Here is a 19,738-nt window from a genome sequence, read left to right as displayed (position 1 = left end):
ATAAGTATTAAGTTTAACTTAACTACGTAACGTAACGTTAACTTACGTTACGTAGACTACTATATAATAAGTTAAGTAAGTACGACGACGACGACGACGACGACGTATATATATATATATATATATATATATATATATATATAGGAGAGCGTGTCAAAATGATCGCGCGAGAGTACGCGACCGGCAATGATACCCCTGGCTTTTTCGGTAAATTTATACTCCAACTCTAACGTCAATCAGTGCAAATCCGGATTATCCGGAAAATACAATTAGCGGCGAATAATGACGATGTAAACTATTGGTATTCGAGAGAAATTTGCGAGATTGCCCCGTCAATTTTATAGTTGTAGTCGTTATTATATAAAGCAAAGCAGTCTCGTATTAATTTTATGGCCAATTCTTCAACAAGCTGTAATTATTATAATTAACTTTGTCTTAGAAATATATATATATATATATATATATATATATATATTTCTTAATCTTAGAACAATATCGTTATTCAGTAATATAGTTATCGATACGTAAATTTTACATTCAAGAAAATAGACCACTCTTAATTAAATAAAACTCGTAGAACAAATTTTTCATACATTTCACACTTTTAATGACACAAATTTATAATCTAAACTTTTACAAATCAAATAACCAAATTCATTTATAAAGAAAGAAAGAATAGCACATTATTCAATTTTGAAATAATATGGAGTATGTAGTTTGTCTACTGTATATTTTTTTTCTATTACGATACTGACACAAAGGAGTCCAAACTAGCATAACAATTTTTGAAAGCTTATTTACACATTTTCTAACTTTTAACATAGCAGATTGAATCCTGAACTGAAGTTTAGCACTCAATGATCTTTCCATTCAATTTCATGCAAAAATAATGGATTTTTTTTTACTTACTACACCTAATATAAAATATAAAATTATAACATTATAATATAGATTTCTTACTTTTGATCACGGAAATATTCAATAAAATAAATTGAAAAATAATTATATTGAAAAATAAACGGAAATTATAAGTAAATTTCTTAAATGGACAAATGTCATGTATATCGGTTGAAAGAAATATCGATTTTAAATTTTACATTGGACATTGACAAACATTGACATTTAAAAGAGTGGATATGTAAACATGTTCTCGTAGAAATTGAGAATTACATTGACACAAGTCGCTTTGATTAAAACAAAATAAATTTATTGATGAAATGTTAGGAATTTGCTTTTGTTATCAAAGCCTAAGGAGAATAGGCTTTGAGAAGTAAAAAAATTCAAAAAGAATAAGGTATTTTTTCCAGTTTTTAGTGAAAATATGTAATAATACAATAAATTTTTAAAAACTACAAACTCTATTAATATTGTATTCTTTATATTATGAAATTTTTTTTTAAACCGAAACTTTTGAGCAGTAGTGTATATTATATTTTTTTGATTTCCTATAATCAGATCTCGAAACGGAAGTTTGAGTATACACGCCCATGACGCGACGTCTCTAGTAATTTTGAAATTCGCAGATCGACTTTACAAACACGAAGCCATTCGATGCACATAATTACAGCGGTTGCAAACGAGCATTCGCTACCATTTGCAATTCATTTACGTGCGGCCGCGTTTCTTTTCTTTTCTCCCTTTACCTTTTTTCATTTCATTTCACGAACAGTAAACTCGTTCCGGATTAAATCACGCGGTTCTTATCGGCCGCGCGAGCCTCCATTCGTTTCCTTAGTTATCCTTATCGCGGCCTGTTTCCACGAGCTGCGCCGCGGTATATTTTATCAACAGCGTCGGTACTCACAATGATTTTGAATAATACGCAGCGGCCCCCGCCGCATTTGTTGAACGTCCGAAGAATTCCGCTCGTATTGTCCGTCGCCGGAAACATCGCAAGCTGTTTTTCCCGCGTTTGTCTTCATACGAGCGATCAGTGCCGTCCGCAGAAAATAAATATTCTTAATTGCGCGGAAATCTTGAAGCTTTTTAAAGCCCTCTGCGAATCTGCTGAATTCGATCTTGCTTTTGACCGACAAAACTAATGATTAATCGTTATAATTAAGTCATCAGTCAGTCGATGACGATTTTGTAAATTTTACATGATTAGAATACTTTGATATAGATACTTTGATATAGATATGTATCTTAAAGATGTTCCCTGTACTATTTTAGTTCTCTGAGGAAAAATCGATTTCTAATTGACCAAAGCATTCGTAGACCTTCTCTATATATGTCTATATAATTATATATATTTTAGTATCATCTCATGTCGAGATTACCTCATGCCTTTACGAATGAGAAAATAATCGCTTCTAATTAAATCGTTAATTGGTTGACTATAATTTTGGAAACTCCACTTTTGTTAGAGTTTTCTGATAGATATGATTATTGTATATATTTTAATGTGACACATGAATTAATTTCTCCACGCTTTTATAGAAATGAGAAAATCACCGGTCCTAATAAAATTAGCTCTTAAATCTATCGATCGGCTATAATTTTGGGAACTTTGCTTTCATCAATATTACCTAATAGTTATAACTATTGTATATTCAGCATGACACGTCGCGATTCCTCCATGCTTTTACGTGGATAAGAAAATCATCATGTCTAATTAAATCGTTCGTGAATCGACTGTAATGCCAGCATTTGCCATTAGCACTTTTTCTAATAGATATGATTTTGTAACATTTATGCATATAAGAGATCGCTTCTCAGATAAAAATATAAGGACATCATATTTTTTAGATATATAGAATGGCAGAGTTGTAAAGGTATAAAAGTACTATTAAGATTGGCAAAAACTGGACGCCAGATAAAATGAATGACTTATGAGTAATGTGACTGGACGCTAATGAATAATGCGAGGCACATGCCGACATTACCGCAAACCCTTTCTTCCTTCTTCACGCATTTTAGCCGAGACTGCGGTGTTAATCCTGTTAAGCTCACAATGCTCACTACAACTGGTATATCGCAGAAATAAAACAAGTCGCCTTCGCTTCCCGATCCGATACGGACGATAGCGAATAATTTTTTTCAGATAGCAATTAAATTATACACTTAGATATCTAGATGTCAAATTACTTAAAAGTCGCAAATTATCTAATGTAAATTCACTAAAAATCCAATGTTTTCGTCAATTCTATATCAGTATCTTTTTTTACAATTACTCGCGGGAGTTTCTGACACTCTAACATTATACCTCAATTTTCATTGTTCTCTTCATGATTTATAAGTAAATAAAAAATGATAAAATATTCTACACTGGAAAAAGAGTCTTGTATTAATCCTCCGTACTATTTTATGTCTTTTAAGGCGCAGTTGATATCACGTTTGCTCAAAACTCTACTCAAATTTTAATATGTAAAAATAAATAAAACAGTACGATTTCTTATAGTAATAAAAATTGCTGTTAAAGGTTTTCTGAATAAATCTATTACAATTCTAGTTGAGACAAATTCTAATTCTAATTGATATGATCGGAATGTCTTTTCTGGTTCGTCCATTTTCAACCAGAAATTTTTTCCAGAAATTTTTTTTATATATATCCTTTACTTTAAAAAACGTAGATCTAAAATCAATATATCATAGTATTTATATATAATTTTATAATTTTTATTATATTAATTACAATATCTTTTAAGATCGTAATATGAATGCACAACAAATCAGAAATAAAAGTCCTAACTGGTCAAGTTGGATCCTTAGTGCTTAAATAATTCTGTATAAAGTTATATACTACATGTTCTATCCTGCAAACTGCACGCCGAATTTAATTTGCAGTCTCGAAACGCAATCCTAATAGAATTAGAGCAGTAATATCTCAAATTAAATCGACAATTTAATAATTTATGCTAATCATAGACATCTTAGAAGATGTTATAATATGATGTTGAAGCATCAAATCTGTAAATAATTCATGCGACAAATATTATTAACATCAATATTATTAAATTGCTTGTCAATTTAATTGTAACATTACTGCTTTAGTTCTGGATTGCGTTTCAAGACTGAAAATTAAATTCGGCACGCAGTTGGAATTGGATAAATGATGATATGAATAAAAATTCACGGAATTATTGAAGCACTAAAAGATCTAGCGTGATCATTTAGAGTCTTTTCTCAACTTGTAAATTTTTATTGTGTTGGATTGGAATTGATAAACACCAACACGATATGAATTCAATACCATAAATTTAACATTATTTACGTTATGAAACTCATGTTCAATCAATGAATTTAAAATCATGATGTTAAATCCATATTACGTTGTTTTCTTGGTGTTTATCTTCTCCAACAAAGTGAGAATTATATTTAACACCTTCATGGTATTAAATTCACATCCATATTTTGTAGAATGTTCAAGATAAATACAATTTCTTTTTAAATTATGGAACAGTTAATGCAAAATAATAATATGTATAAATACCATAAATATCTTTCATAAATTTAGTAAATTTATAAGGCAAAGGTGTTCTGGATATTCCACGAATAATAACAAAGGGTTAACATTTCTTTTCTAAAACTTTTCTATTCTAGCTTGCAGAACATTGAGGGAGGGGAGGGAGGAGGAGAGAGAGAGAGAGAGAGAGAGAGAGAGAAAGAGAGACAGAGAAAGAGAGGCTTGACTGCGTGAAATTTAATTTTCGTGCAGATCGTACGTCCCGGAGGGGATTTACGCTCGTGAGGCTTTAAACGGCGGCAGAACTCTTATCGCGGCGTGTTGCGTCTACGTGAATTACGCGGCGAGTCGCTTTACGTCGCCGGCGAGGAACGACCGAAGGCGAGGCAGAGACGGCACGCGAGCACCCACTGGCCACGGCGGGCGATAAGCGATTTATTGTTTTGTCATTCTACGCTCCAGATAACCTGGAATGCGAACTTCATTATTTTGCCATTGTCGTGCGCACGTCGCGCCGCGCCGATACGATGTACAAATCGCCGTGACTCCTCCGGCAATCCGCGCTAGTAATTCGCGACAACTTGTACACGCTAATCATCGACCTAATCTTCGGTATGCATCTCGCGAGTTCAGTATTAACCGATTATTTCAAATTGCGCGCATTTACGCTGATTATTCAGACAGGAATCTCTCGACGAGATAATTTCTCATCGGTGTGTTTTATCTATCAAACGTAACATCATCTAGAGTAATAGTAAGTGCAAAGATCACTTTCTTATACTTTTTTCAAAGTTTGATAATAATAAACTACTCAATATGACCTAATTGTTATAATTTTTGCTAAATTCACAACACTAAAAACTAGAGGTCAGATTCAAAATAGAACAAATTTATAAACATTAATTGACAATATGTGATATTTTCAATATTCATATTTATTATGGGTGCAGTAAAGATTTAACTGTCCATGTAACTATACTTATAAACAGCAAGTAGATCATATTCCGCACAGTTACCTTACACTATCATGCACTGTTAAATCTATAGTGTCAAATTAACTTAATGTGAGTCGCCACTGCTCCTACTCAATCATATCGTTATTTTTTACTAAAACAATGGCTATAGATATTGACAGTGTCAAGTTAACATTATATAGTGTCAATTTAGGTTAAATTTGACACTGTGGATTTAATAGGGTGCTATTATTCTTGTTATTCGAGGCGAAGAGATAAAAGGACTATTTTTTTCATAAAGTAATTAAATTATTCAGAAAAATTCATACGTAAAAGTATGTAGGAAAATCTGTAAGAAATATTATATATTATTTTATTTCACCCTGGATCTGAAATCCTTTCATCACAGAGATACCTTTGTCGCAGTGCAACGCGTAGGCTGTTCTTTCGGATGTCTCCTAGTGATGGAGAAAATCAGGTAGAATAAATGGGGAGAGGAGGGGGGGGTGAGAATTCCAACGAGCGAAAGTAAGTCAGTCAAGTCGTTTTTAGCTCGCGACACATTTCGCTCTCCACGACCCTATTAACAACAGGTCTGTCTGATAACTCAATTTCGAGAGCTAACTCGTGTAAAACAGATAGGGCGAAGTGGCGCGAGCGGCAACGATGAACGAGCGTGGACGACAATCGACGGGAACGGAAGCGGATACAAAGGGGGCTCCGGTGCGATGGCGGGGTGTCCCCGACGTCCCTGTCCCCCTGCCATCTCGCGATGGTCTTACGCTCACCAGCGAGTGCGAGGCGAGCCCGATAGCCCGATAGCCCGATAGCGCGATAGCGTTGCCGGCGCGCAGTGCCGGTTATTGGAAATAGCCCGGTCGATCTACCTCGCCGTGAAATACACACAAGTCTAGCGCGCGAGCCTACGTCATACCTTGGCGTGTGTACATTATTCATGGCTATCGTGAAAAGGGCGCCAGCCGTATTACGTATGCCGCGGGTTATTATGCCCTCTAAATGTTTAATGTGTTTGCCTTCCTTCGCCGACCACGGACGTGGCTTTATGTTTTAGTAAGTAAATTACTGTTTTTTTTTATTAGTCCTCTACCACGTTTATGTTGGTTCAATCGATTCACACAGCTCTCTCTCGCTCTCTTTCTCGCTCTCCTCTCTCCCCGTCCCCCCTCCCCCCCCTGCCGCGTCCTTTCTCCCCTTTCTCTATTTAATACATGTGTATGTGTGTCTACTACGTATTGTATGTATGTATGTGCGCGGGGCCGAGGTGAATTTTTGTACCGAGCGCTCGGCGAATATTTAATCGCCCTGTCTTATTCATTTTTAGTGCGTCGTACGCGCTCCCTCCCCACCCCTCGTCACCCCTTTCGTGCCGAAATAAGAGCGGCCGCGCACAATGGCGCGCAATGAATTTCAAAGTTCGGCCTTCCTTTCACAGGCCCCGGCCGCACAATGGCGGCAAGGAAATAGCGACGATTCGTAATTGTTTTGCAAGTGCCGCCTCGCCTGAGTCTCGCCGAGGAAAAATTTCCGTGACTCGCCCGTGAGATACGCTCTCGTAGTTATAACGATACAGCGCGCGGACCTCCCTTCTGCCCCCGCAAAGCGGGAGCTCGCGACGAGAGGGACGAAACGACAGAAGGGAGCGGGTAAAGTTTCTCGTCGACGCCGGAAGTTCGTTATTTACAAAATTAATATCCGGCAGCTTTTCCTAGGACCTCCGTTAGTCGAAAGGAGGAGAGGAAAGAGGGGGGGGGGGAGTGGTGATGGTTCACGGAACGGAGGCGATATCCGCGTGCGCGATAGGGTAGTGGGGGGGTCGTTAAAACCGCGATCGCAAAAACGCGCGATGCCGAAACGCGAAGCCGGGTGGAAAGTTTAGAATTTACTGCCCCGACATATTGGCTACGAAAGCACACGAAATTAAGGCTAGTAAAACACTCGCCTGACACGTGCCCCAACCCCCCCTTCGCGTGCCCCGCTGTCACCCCCCTTTCGCCTCCCTTCGTTGTATCTCGCGAGCGAAATGTTCGACGGTCTCGGGTGGAGACTGTCTTCTGCGGTGGAAAAATTTTCGTGAAATATTTCCGACGACAGACGCGGAAAAAGTCGCGGCCGTTTCTGCTAATTCGCCTGAAAGGGCGCCAAAAATGTTTGCCCAGATCTCGATACGCGCCGCGCTCGTCCGCGATGAAATAACGCGACACCGTATAAACGCGATTTAATTTTTCACGCGACCGTGTTCGCGGAATTTTATTTTTCGTCCATCGTTCCTCTTCCTCCTACCGGACAGAAAGGGCCGGGTAGAATGCACCCTTTATTCGCGACGTACGAATGAACCTTCCGTTCCGTACGGTCGACGAACGTCGATATTTTTGTTTGGATTTTAATATCGCGATATTTTCTATAGCAACGCCGGAAACGGACGGCGCATTTTTAACAATGAGTCGTGTTTTGCGTATAAATTTGATTTGCCGTACCGTTTGAAAGTGTCATCTCTCTTTCGATATATCGCCGGCATGGTACGATCCTCGCCGTCATAACGCGCTTTGCAAATTTAATATTATCACTCGTCGTGCAAAAACTTTGGTCAATCTATTAATTTTATCAAGTTTTTTTTTTAATTTGTTTTACTAGTTCCGTAAAATTCCGCAATTATTCTTACCGATTCAGCTGACTCTGCTACGACGATGTCGCTTAATATTACGACGTGTAAATAATAAATGCTAGAAATCGATTGGAATTATCAATAATTGTATTATCTACAAAACAAATTAATTATAAAGTGGTTCTGACTTTCCAACAAATGCTTTTGATTCTCGAACGCCGGAACAGAAACCGAGAGAATAACGTACGTGTTAGTATAGAACCTATGGCGACATCTTTCAGCTGCAACGCGAGTTGCATTTCTGATTCTGACGTTATGTGGTAATGCAGGCGATCAAATTGTTGCAATCGATTCGCTATTTTCTCATCGATACGAAACACATACGAGAAAATATCACATTCAGACGTACAAAACAGGCGATCGTTGATAAAAGATAAGCGTGAAATATATGATTATGGCTAAACAAATACGAAAAAAAAAAAATAAATAAAACGGGTAATATTGAAGGAGAAAATAAATAAAATATATCGGGCTTACCAAAACGATGAGTGAAAAAGAAGTGGGAGGTGCGAAAATGTGCGAGGAGACGTCTGCAACAATGGAAAAAGAACTTTGTAAATAAAAATGCGGGAAAGTTCGAGGGGATGTTTTTTCGAGCGAGTAATCAACAACTATCGATCGTCGAGATGGATACGATTTATTTACAAATATCACATATTACATTACAGCCATTACAGCATCGTCATACAAAAGGAAAGAAAGAGTTGCTGTAAAAGAAAGATATTTTCGGAGCCTTGCAGCTTCTAAACGCTTTCTAAACTTGTTTTGTTTTCTTCTTTAATATATTACACCAATTTTTTACAAATGTGTTGATATTTATACTTTAAATAAACTATACACATATAAAAGTTATGTTTATAATATCCTATTTTTAATGAGCAACACACTTTTTATAATTAATTTACTTTATTTGTTAATCTTCATTATTATAATTTAAAAATATGTAATGACAAAAATCTTTTTTTTCATATAACTACTTATTTAAGTATTCAAAATGGTTTATGTAAAGTTTTCATTGCGATACAAAGATGAGTTTTCTGTAAATAAACAAATAAATAAATCCTGTTTATTGATAGAACTAATTTCTGGATTGCAATGAAAGTGCATAAATTATTTTCGATACTTGAAGTACCTATATTCAAAAATGAAATTTTTGTCACCTGTTATAATACATGTTTTATATTTCTATTAAAACAAAAATAGAAAAATATTCCTTATATTGAAATAATTTTTGATCAGGTTCTAAACCGTTGCAAAATTTTTTGTATTATTTTGAAATGCCAAAAAAAAAGATTTTACAATTTACAAAAAAAAACGAAAGTACATAAAAATTTTGTTTAGCTAGATACAAATTTGAAAATAATTTTGTTTGAACCATTAAAATAATTATATTGAACATTCTAACTGTTAGAATTTTAAAATTTTTTGCAGCATTATTACAATTATTTTTATAATCCAATAAAATTATTTTCAAAATATTTAACTAAATTTTTTGATACTTGAGCAAAATCATTTTTTCTGTGTAGAATAATCAGTAATCTTTTATTATTTTGAAAATATGTGAAATACATCCCTAAAAATCTTAGAAGAAAGATTTGAAAAGTTTAAAAAATTAAACGCAACTTTGTCTTATAAGTTTAAAAATAAAAAAGTAGCAACATTCTTCGCACAGAAATATTTATGTCCTTTCAAAAATTTGTACGTAAATTGTTTATAACAAACTGAAATTTACATTTCGTATCTGTGTTAAATAATGTGTGATGTGTGAAATATAATTGAAGTACTTTTAAATTACACGAATTTGTAAAAGAAATAAAAACGATTTTCTCTTCTTTTCTCAATATAAAAAATTAAGCTATACGAGTCACGAAGGATTACGATATCTCGCATTAAAAAAATTAAAATTATTCTTTTAGCAAGATATTATCATACATCTTCGTGACTCGTGCAGTTAATTGTAAGCACATGTAGTTACCTGATCTATTCATCTAACAGAGCTTAATAATTTTCAAACATAGGTGATAATAATTTAATGGACATAGCTGACATAAACATGATTAATAATAATTTAAGGATACTAAGGACGTAAACACAACAACATCAGCCGACCGTTCATTCTGAATATTCTAAGTTCAGATAGAAATATAATATTCGGTCCTTCGCACAGAATATTCACGAGAGCGAAACATTAAGATCGCTTTCGAGATCAAAACCAGCGGAACTGGTGTCTGGTTTTCCCAACACAAAGACTTCTTCGATATCTTGACAATACATGCTCTGCGAAAACAATGTAGCTGCGGCCCTGTGCTCCGGACTAGTAACCGATCCTCTCGGGAACGTCGCGTCGCGGCGCGACCTGCGTCGCGACGTGACGTTTCGTCGTCGCCTCTCACGCACACATACACACACACACACACACACACACACACACCCACACACACCCACATATACACACTCACGCACTTCCTTACACCCACACCCGCAGACGCTCGCGCGCACGCGCGCGCATCGCGACGCAATCAACCACTTGTGGATCGCCCGGTCGCACCAACGTGCCGCGTCGACGGTCGCCGTGATTTTTTTTCGTCTATCGGCGTCCGTCTAGATCAGCCGTCGCAATGACGACGACGACGACGACGACGACGACGACGACGACGACGACGATGACGTCGTACGCGTATCCGGAGACAGGTATCGGCGAGCTTGCGCGCGCGCGCGCGCGCGCGCGCTGGAAAACGTCGCGAAAATCAGAAGGCGCGCGCGCGCGCGCGCGTATGTCAAACACACGCCATGTCAAACGCTGCACGGCGGGTTCGCGCGGAAAGTAAAGTGAAACCGGCGAGCTTACCGAAACTCGAGGGATCGGCACGGATCGGCGGGTCGTGTGAAGCAGCGCGGCGCGATTCGCCGCGCGAAAACTCCGCGGGAAATCAAATGAGAAGTACGGCGACCCGCGGGAGGCGTGCGGCGAGACGTTTCGCTTACAGACAACTGCATGTACACACGGCGACGGTGGCGCCGCGACGCGGCGCGACGCGGCGCCGTCGTCGTCGCGATGCCGCACTGTGTTGCGACTTGCGTGGCGACTCGGTGCGGGGAGGAGGAGGAAAGAGCTAACTCGTCCTGTCCTTCTCTGTTCCTGTCGCCACTTCTTCGTCATCGAGAAAAAGCGTTATCTGCGATTTTTAACATTGACAAAAACGCGCGCGTGCAGAATTCGCGATTCTTGGAGGCTTCGCTTATTCATTTGTAAAATATCGCGTCGATATTTTTACGTTTTCATTCATGAAATGAAGAAAAAAAATGAGGTTGTAGATAATAAGTTTTGTTGTACATACGATAAGACGTCTCTTCTCTAGACAAAGGATGAAGAATAAACGAGAAATTTCAGATTATATCTCGAATAGAATTTCGCAACCTCTACCAGCACAATGGAGCTGATGCGATCAGACGTAATCAGATAGTTTAATTTATTGATGCATTAATTAATACGATTAATATAATGCAATATTGTTTATTATCGGCTAACGTTGCATTACATTAGGTTTTGCAAATAGTTGATAGATGGCGCCATATACCCGATACGACGGGCTGTATATAATTCTCTAAAACTTAAATCGAGATTAAATTCGCAAATATATGTATTTTTTTATGAATAAGACTATTAATTAATTCGAATATATACAACTTATGCTCCGTACTATCGTTCTGCGTTTTAAAAAGCTGATTCTGTTTTATCTTGTATCTGTAATTTCTAAGTATATTTTTATATGCATTTTTTGTATGCGTTTTTTATATGCATTTTTTATATGCATTTTTTATTAGAACTTCTTACATGTACATACCCGGAAAAAGATGTTTTATATATAATTATGTATAATTTTATATAATTATATATAAATGGACATATTTTATATATAAACATACAATTATATATAAACATATATTATTTTATACATAATTTTAGTAAGTTTATATATAATTATATATAATTTTATATAATTATATGTAAAACATTTTTTCCTGGAATGAAGTACATTACGCTCTAATTATTATCTGATCGATCACGCTATTTTATTTTAAACAGTTTTAAACAATTTGCATTGTTTAATTAACAATTTTCTTTAATAAATATTTTTATATTGATCATAAACGGAATTATTAATTCAAATACATTTTACACTCTTCATGAACATGCATTTAAGAATGTATTGGACATATTTTTTAACAAAAGGAAAAAAATTATAGATTTTTTCTATACTATATTTGAAAGCAATAAAAAAAAAATTAGTGGCGATTTAGAATCAGGATCAAAGATTGTTACTGAAGTCGTTATTATTATTAAAATTTTATTAAAAATATCAAGTTAGATAAGAAGTAGATAAGATTTTTAAAAATAATTAAGATAAAATGAAAAAATTTTCATTTAAGTTATAAACCTGGGAAAAAATGTTTTATAGATATATAATAAATTATATAATAAAATTATATAAAATTATATATTTAATAATTTGAAGATTTTTTTTCAATAATCTATTTTTATCTTTCTTAAAATTCTTATATATTTTTAACGAAATTATTGAAAAATACATCCAACGTTTCGCACAAAAAGTTCTCTGTTCAAATAATTCAACCAATTTAATCTGTATTTTTTTAAATTTCTGTATTTTATTTAGTATTTTGTACATAGAACACATTTTGTTGTGATTATCATAATCGATCACGCGATTTTAAGTGCATTATTCGTTTGAGATTTTTGTGTTGAGATTTTTTCTTATAAATATACTGCACAAAGGTTTTCTCATACATCAAAAACATTAAAAAAATCTCGCCAATTTTTCAAACTTATTACCATTTATACAAATTACAAAACTGTTTAATTTGTAATATCAAATTATATTCAATTTGAGTTATTTTTAATCATTTCTATAGATCACCATTTGCTCTCAATCAATATTGTTAATTTAATTGAAACAATGGAATCAAACAATTTAATTAAAAAAATATATGAATTTGATTCAAATTATTATTTGCGAAGTGCACATTTAATATAGAAACGTTGTTTATTTTGAAATTAGCAATTCAATCAGAAATGAATTGATTTACATTTTGTCACACGTGAAAATTAAAATACCAGAATAAAACAATATGAATAAAGATATACGGTTCTAAAAATAAATCTAATAAAAAGAAGTAAAGAAGTCAATTGTCAGTAAAAGTCAGTTGTCAGTACGCGTGTAAATAATATTTATTATATTAAAAAATTCTTACTGTACCAACGTTTTCAATCAACATTTTCGATCAACATTCTCAATGCAAAATAAATCTAATATAAAAATAACAAAATGTTATTTAACACAAGAAATTAGATCATCACTGTTCTTATAATATTTAACAATATAATAAATTCAAACTAGGAGAGAAATCTATTTGGCATCCGAAGATGCAATCTCAAGATGACCATATGACTTTCGACCAATGCCGTCCCTGCGTGAATACAAAGATAGGGTCGAGTTTCGACGAGAATCGTCCATCTTTTTTTCGCTACCCACGCAAGCAGTAGGGAGAGCGAGACGGAACGATCAGGCTGTCGTCGGAAACGGAGCAGAGGCCAACGAAGGGTGCGCGGAGCGTATTGTCCGCGGCGCCTCTCAACATGGCACCGGTGCCGCGGCTGCCGCGTCGGAGAAACATGAAGAATGTGCGAGCTTCATCGGGGGTGCACTAGTGCACAAGAAAGGGTTTCTCAGCCGTGAACGCGTGAGAGTACATCTTCGGAGAGTGCGTCGGATTTCGGAGCAGATTTCATACGTAGAGAACGCGAGGGAGAGAGATCGAAGGAACGAGTAAGAGAGAGAGAGAGAAAGAGAGAGAGAGAGAGAGAGAGAAGATAGCGTATTATGCCGAGGAGTCGCACGGGGCAGGGACGGCAGGCCAATCCGGTGGCGGTCATCCTACCCCGTGTCGAGTGACAGGCTGCTTACGTAACGGATTATTCTCGCTATGATAACGACACTCCAGACAGCGCGAACGCGACACGTTGACGCGAGGAAGCGGCAGCAGCAGCAGCAGCAGCAGCAGCAGCAGCAGCAGCAGCAGCAGCGGGACAGCATCGTCGCCGGGAGGGTCGTCGACGCGGCGGCGCAGCGCGCGACCCCGACAGAAATACGCCGACCCGGATCCCGCTATCGCCGTCTCTGATACCTGTCGCTTAAACGAACGCCGAGCGTCGCTACGCCCACGTCGTCCTCGCCTCGGAAACGCAGCGATACGCCTGACCGGGGTGCCAAGTGCGAATTATGACAGCGGCGGTCGTCATGGAAAACGTTAACTGGGATCCCGGTAAGTCGACGGACGGCAGGTCGAGATACGTTGCTTTGAACACCTTTGGAAACTTAGTTCCAAACAATTCAGAGCGTCGTCGAGGGTGTTTTCACGTGTTTTTACATTTCACCCTTGACACGATCGTACTGCGCAGCGAGATAATAAGGGATAGTGATGTTTCGCGCGGCGAGGGTGTTTTCGACGAAGTTGACCTATTGTTGTGGCGGCGGTATGTCGATAAGACCTCCCTCGTTGTTTCCGTAGTAAGTGAAGAGAGAGAGAGTTACTGGAGCAAGTTACAGAGCATAATCCAATACGCGACTGAATACTCTTCAAAGATATATAGACGTATTAATAAAACGTTGCGTGTCGGGCGCGAGCGTAGTACGTTATAAATATAGAGCGAGGGTAAAGCAGAGTAAATAAACTGTACGAGTAATAACGGGATCTTTTCTGATAAAACGCTGGTGTGCCAATGTTTCAATTCGCTACCACGCATATTTCCGCGTGCTCCAATTTGCTTGAATGAAAAGGAGGTCTTGAACGAGTGATCCGCGTTTAAAAATGAATCCAATATCGATAACATCGATCGGCGCATAAACGCGCGATGAGAAATCCTTGTGTCTTTGAATTAAAATAATTATAGATTTATGTAGAAAAGAGATAAGAGTTCGTTACACCGTTTCCAATTTTCGTACTTCCGCATTTAAATATGGAGAATGTAATTAGCGCTATTCGATTCTAATAATACACGCAAATATACTTTATTGAAGTTTATAAAGTTTATAAAGCGAAAGGTAATAAAAGAAACTGATGGACTTAAATGAAAAAAATGAAGACACAACGATTTTTCAAAATTTCTCCATTTTAATTAACTTTATAAATTTCATTTTAACGGAGGTCGGGTTTAATTACGTCATTTCAGCGAATTTTCAATATTTTTATTAGATAGTCGAATCTAAAGCATAATTGAAAAGCACAACCAATAGAAACGAGGGAATAATAGATTTCAAACTATTTACTTTCTATTGCTTGTGCTTTTCAATTGTATCTCAGATTTAATCTGTTCACTTATTCCAGCGTTGTCCAAGTTGCTGAACTCGCTGCAGGAGAATAAGTCGGAGATACCCAGCTGTACCGAGGAGGAATTTGGATTTCTCAGTGAGCTGCTGCAGTCCAAAGAACTGAACGCCCTGGTGAACGTTCATAATAAGATCCTCAACAATGTTAAAGATGATAAATTCTTCCCCGTGCTCTCAAACTCGATGGACATCGATGTCGAAGTTCTTGATCTGTTGTCGACCAAAACGCACGTCTCGTCCGATTGCAAAGAGTTATTCCACTTGTTGCAGAAACCACACATTCAGGTAATTATAATAATATATAGAATGTATTTTATACATTCAATTAATGTTGTATGTTGAATTATTTTTATTTATAAAAACAAAAAATCTTCTATTAAAAATATTTAGAGTTAAGATTATTTTGATCGAAGTTTAAAGAAGAAATTGTTTTATTTTGAATTTAGTCAAGATAAGTGTAAACTGTTGGTGATATTTTGAATTACATCATTTTTGATAAATCATTTTGAATTTGTTATAATTTTGTAGGATATTGAAATTATCACAGTTTTTAAAAAAGTGGTTTTTTTAAGGTTTATAAAACGAAAATAATATATATTTCTAAAAGTATATATACACTTTTTGTCAGTATTATTTGATTAATCTATAATTTTCTGTTATAAATTGGAAAAGCAGTTTTCCCTCTTTTTTTTTTTAATCTTTCTGGGTTGTACCACTTTTGAAATAAGAAGTATTTATTTTGCAAATTTTCTTTGTAAATGTCAATTCTTTTTATTGTTTGTAATTTAATAATTCTATGAAGAAATGAACATTTCTAAGAGTGTATTCTAAAACAACTTTCTTCATTGAAGGGTCTTCTCTGTGCTCATGATGCGGTGGCGCAAAAGGATTACTATCCAAGGCTGCCGGATATTCCATTGGAAGTAGACGAGGATGAGGAAACGGTGAAGATTGTCCAGCTAGTGAAATCGAACGAGCCCCTGGTACGTCGTATCGATCGTTGGGTCGGCATTTGTAATAACGGTGTCTTTCTAAGCGTCTTTTACTCAAACCCAAGAGTGTGAGCAATAGCGTAAGAGGGAGAGAAAAGGCTTAATTGTCAATTAAGTAGCAATTCGAGTGTAATGTACGCGTTTGTGTTTTTAAGAAGCCGTAGGGAGGGGAAGGGAGGGGAAATTTATCAAAAGTAGTTTACTTTTTTTTGCAAGAGCGTTAAAGATTCGTTTTTCCGCCCACACATGGTTGTACATTCGCGTCGACTTGCATGAGACGCGTAAAACGCTCCCCAGTATCGGCGTAGACAGGCAAGTCACGTATAGTTCGTAACTTGGATACTGTGAGAATCCTCCGAGTGTATAACGAGTAGCCTCACGAGTGCGAAGAAAAAGTAACCAAGTAATCACGTGTTTCTTTCATCGTCAAACTTGCTTCGAAGGGCGACGCCGGCGTTGAACCGATCGTGGTAAGTCGCCTGAATGCCGTAGAAGTGTGCTGAGCACTTGTGATGAACACCTGACTTTACGTCGTACGAAACTGCCCTGTACCTCAGTCATTCTTTTTGTTTTCACCGCTCACTTTAGCGTCGGGATCGAAACTGGTAGAATTTTAGCGCGTGCTATTTCCGTTGTCGTAAGACGGGCGAGGAACGGCAACGGAAATTACGACTATTCGGAACAAAAATCTGGATTAATCAAAGATCAATCAGAATTAAACCGGTTTCAATCCCTGCTTCAACGTAGATTTCTAATCAATCCTTTCCTTCTTCTTCGTTATCGTATTGCGATCATAGGATATAAATTCATCTGTAAATGAAGCGTCATATCCTTTCCTTCCTTGCACAAGTTTGTTGATTTGGTTGTTTGCCTTTGTTGCGTCCATTGCATTGTTGTCTTGTTTGAGTTGTTCTTTTGCTTTGTAAATAAAATCTGTTGTATCACTGTATTTGTTGTTATTGTCCCGCATGACTGTATTTGATGTATCTTGAAATGGAGTTACCTTTTGACAAAAATTCGTCTTGAAAAAAATATGCTTGAATTAAATATTCTGTATAAATTAAATTTTATCATATAAAATTCAAAAATATAAATGGAAATATAAATAAAACTCATTATTTGTTGTAATTTCACCGGTAACTACATTTCGCGGTACGTGTTTCTCGAGATGCGATTTGACCTTTGTTACATTTATTTTGCAAATTATTTAAAATGCCTATTTCTGTTTATCTCGGGAAATGCACAGAGAACAGAAAGTACTCTAAATAATATGAATTTTCAAAGGAGATTTTAAAAGATTTACAAATAATTGATAGCTGAAAAATCAAACATTTCAGATAACCTTATGATATCCTTTGGACATTCATGTTATCGGTGCCCTGTGTTCGTCTATTTTTGTATTGCACAATTTCAATGATTTCAATTGATCGATTGTGCCATGAAAAAATCGTCGGGCGCATGCCGATTTTAATATCGCGTCTGCCTTTCTTTATAAAGACTTTTATTTTTATCCATTTTTTTTTAAGAAGTGAAAGAAGGCACTCCCTAATACGCGTTCGCGCGCGAAATGCAATGCAATGACAATACTAGATTTTACACCTTGACATTAGGGGGCGACCATAAAAACCTGCGAAATCACCGGCAAGATTGTAATCGCACGGATAATGCACGGTGGCGCAGCCGACCGGTCCGGTCTCATCCACGTCGGTGACGAGGTCTGCGAAGTTAATGGTATCAGCGTCGAGGGAAAGACACCTAGTTTTGTTTTACACATTTTGGTAGGCTAAACATTTTCTTATCTCGTTATTAACAAATACGGCAAATAAAAGAGCAATATAAGAGGCATAACTATCGCTCAAAAGTTTCAAATAGTAGAACTATAATTTTTACATAAAAGGATAAGATTCTTTAAATATAATTATTTTATTAAAAATATCAATTTTATTTATATACACTATTGGAATAAAATTTATGGTAGAAACAAATTTTTATTCATTAACAAAACTGATTCATTTTGAGAAGCTCCCAGCTTAAGTATTAATGTATTTAATATTAATGTATTTAATGTAATTAAGCAGTAATGTATTTCAATGAAATTTTCAAGATAACTTGGATTATTTTTATATATTTGTTATTTTATAAAATAATAGTACGTAATATACTGTATATTCAATGTGTAATATTATTTTAAAGAGAACATTTTGAAGTTTCTACTTAAATTCCATTACTGATATAATAAGATACAATATTTGAGTACTTGTTTTGATTTTTAAATAAATAGATTGTCACTATTAAAAATTCTTACGTAATTCAATTTTTTTTTCAGCAAAATTCAGAAGGGACAATCACTTTTAAAATAGTACCCGCGGATAGCAAAAGTGGAATTAGGGAGAGCAAGGTAATAGTCGCAATAACACTAGATCTCTAACAGATCTTTGGTAGAACAATCTATATTGCAAATATGTATAAATTAAATATTTATAACTTTAGGTTCGCGTCAAAGCACATTTTTCATATGTGGCTGCCGACGACCCTTACATTCCTTGTAAAGAAGCCGGATTAGATTTTGTCAAGGGTGACGTTCTGCATATTGTCAGTCAAGATGACGCTTATTGGTAAGATAGTTCATATAATCTAAATGCTAAGTATCATAAGTGATATGTGAATACACAATTAAGTAATGTAAAGCCATGATATAAACTGGGCAATGCTCTTACAATTAGTGCTTGAATATTTCATGAATTAAATTTTATATACAGCTCATTATGTAGGTTTTTCATTACTTAATGTGTAATCTATATATTTACGGCGAATTATAATGACTTTGATCGAATATGACTTTTTTCACTCATTTGTGTTAAACATTTCTTTTAATTTTTACTTAATATTAATTATAATGATGCTGGTTGTAAATATAGGTGGCAAGCCAGGCGAGAAGGTGATAGAAATATGAGAGCAGGTTTGATCCCCAGCAGAGCTCTTCAAGAACGTAGAATTCTTCTTGAAAGAAAGGAGAAAGAGAAGGAGAAACCAGAAGAAGACAATATAAGTATGTCAATGGGTTTGTTTGATTGAATAATTCGCTTGTCTTGATCTTATTTCATAATCATTCATTTCATCGAGTCATATAATCGTCGAATGTTTTCATATTCTTGATGTTTATATATATATATATATATATATATATATATATATATATATATTATTAGTTACGTACGAGATATTATATTAGTATACTAATTAGTTGTACGACGAAACTACCGACTAATTATTTATTAGTAAAGTAAGTATAGTACTAA

The 19,738-nt window shown here is 35.8% G+C and overlaps 1 protein-coding gene across 4 annotated transcripts in view; it reads left to right on the top strand.

The window, feature by feature from the left end:
- The first annotated feature begins 14,340 nt into the window (after window positions 1-14,340).
- Window positions 14,341-19,738, top strand: part of LOC105621373 (MAGUK p55 subfamily member 7) — an 8,435-nt gene continuing 3,037 nt past the window's right edge. For 2 of the 4 annotated variants that reach the window (XM_012202840.1, XM_012202838.1), the window contains exons 1-8: window positions 14,341-14,383; window positions 15,446-15,732; window positions 16,299-16,430; window positions 16,883-16,909; window positions 18,050-18,217; window positions 18,766-18,837; window positions 18,930-19,054; window positions 19,358-19,488. In XM_012202840.1, coding sequence (XP_012058230.1) covers window positions 14,341-14,383; window positions 15,446-15,732; window positions 16,299-16,430; window positions 16,883-16,909; window positions 18,050-18,217; window positions 18,766-18,837; window positions 18,930-19,054; window positions 19,358-19,488 — 985 coding nt within the window. The remainder of the gene's footprint in view (window positions 14,384-15,445; window positions 15,733-16,298; window positions 16,431-16,882; window positions 16,910-18,049; window positions 18,218-18,765; window positions 18,838-18,929; window positions 19,055-19,357; window positions 19,489-19,738) is intronic. The other 2 variants (XM_012202841.1, XM_012202839.1) reach the window with 1 other exon arrangement.

The sequence above is a fragment of the Atta cephalotes genome, assembly GCF_000143395.1.
Source record: "Atta cephalotes unplaced genomic scaffold scaffold00033, whole genome shotgun sequence".
NCBI lineage: Eukaryota > Metazoa > Arthropoda > Insecta > Hymenoptera > Formicidae > Atta > Atta cephalotes.
The sequence above is the reverse complement of the archived record's forward strand: the minus strand, read 5'-3'. Positions and strand labels throughout refer to the sequence as shown.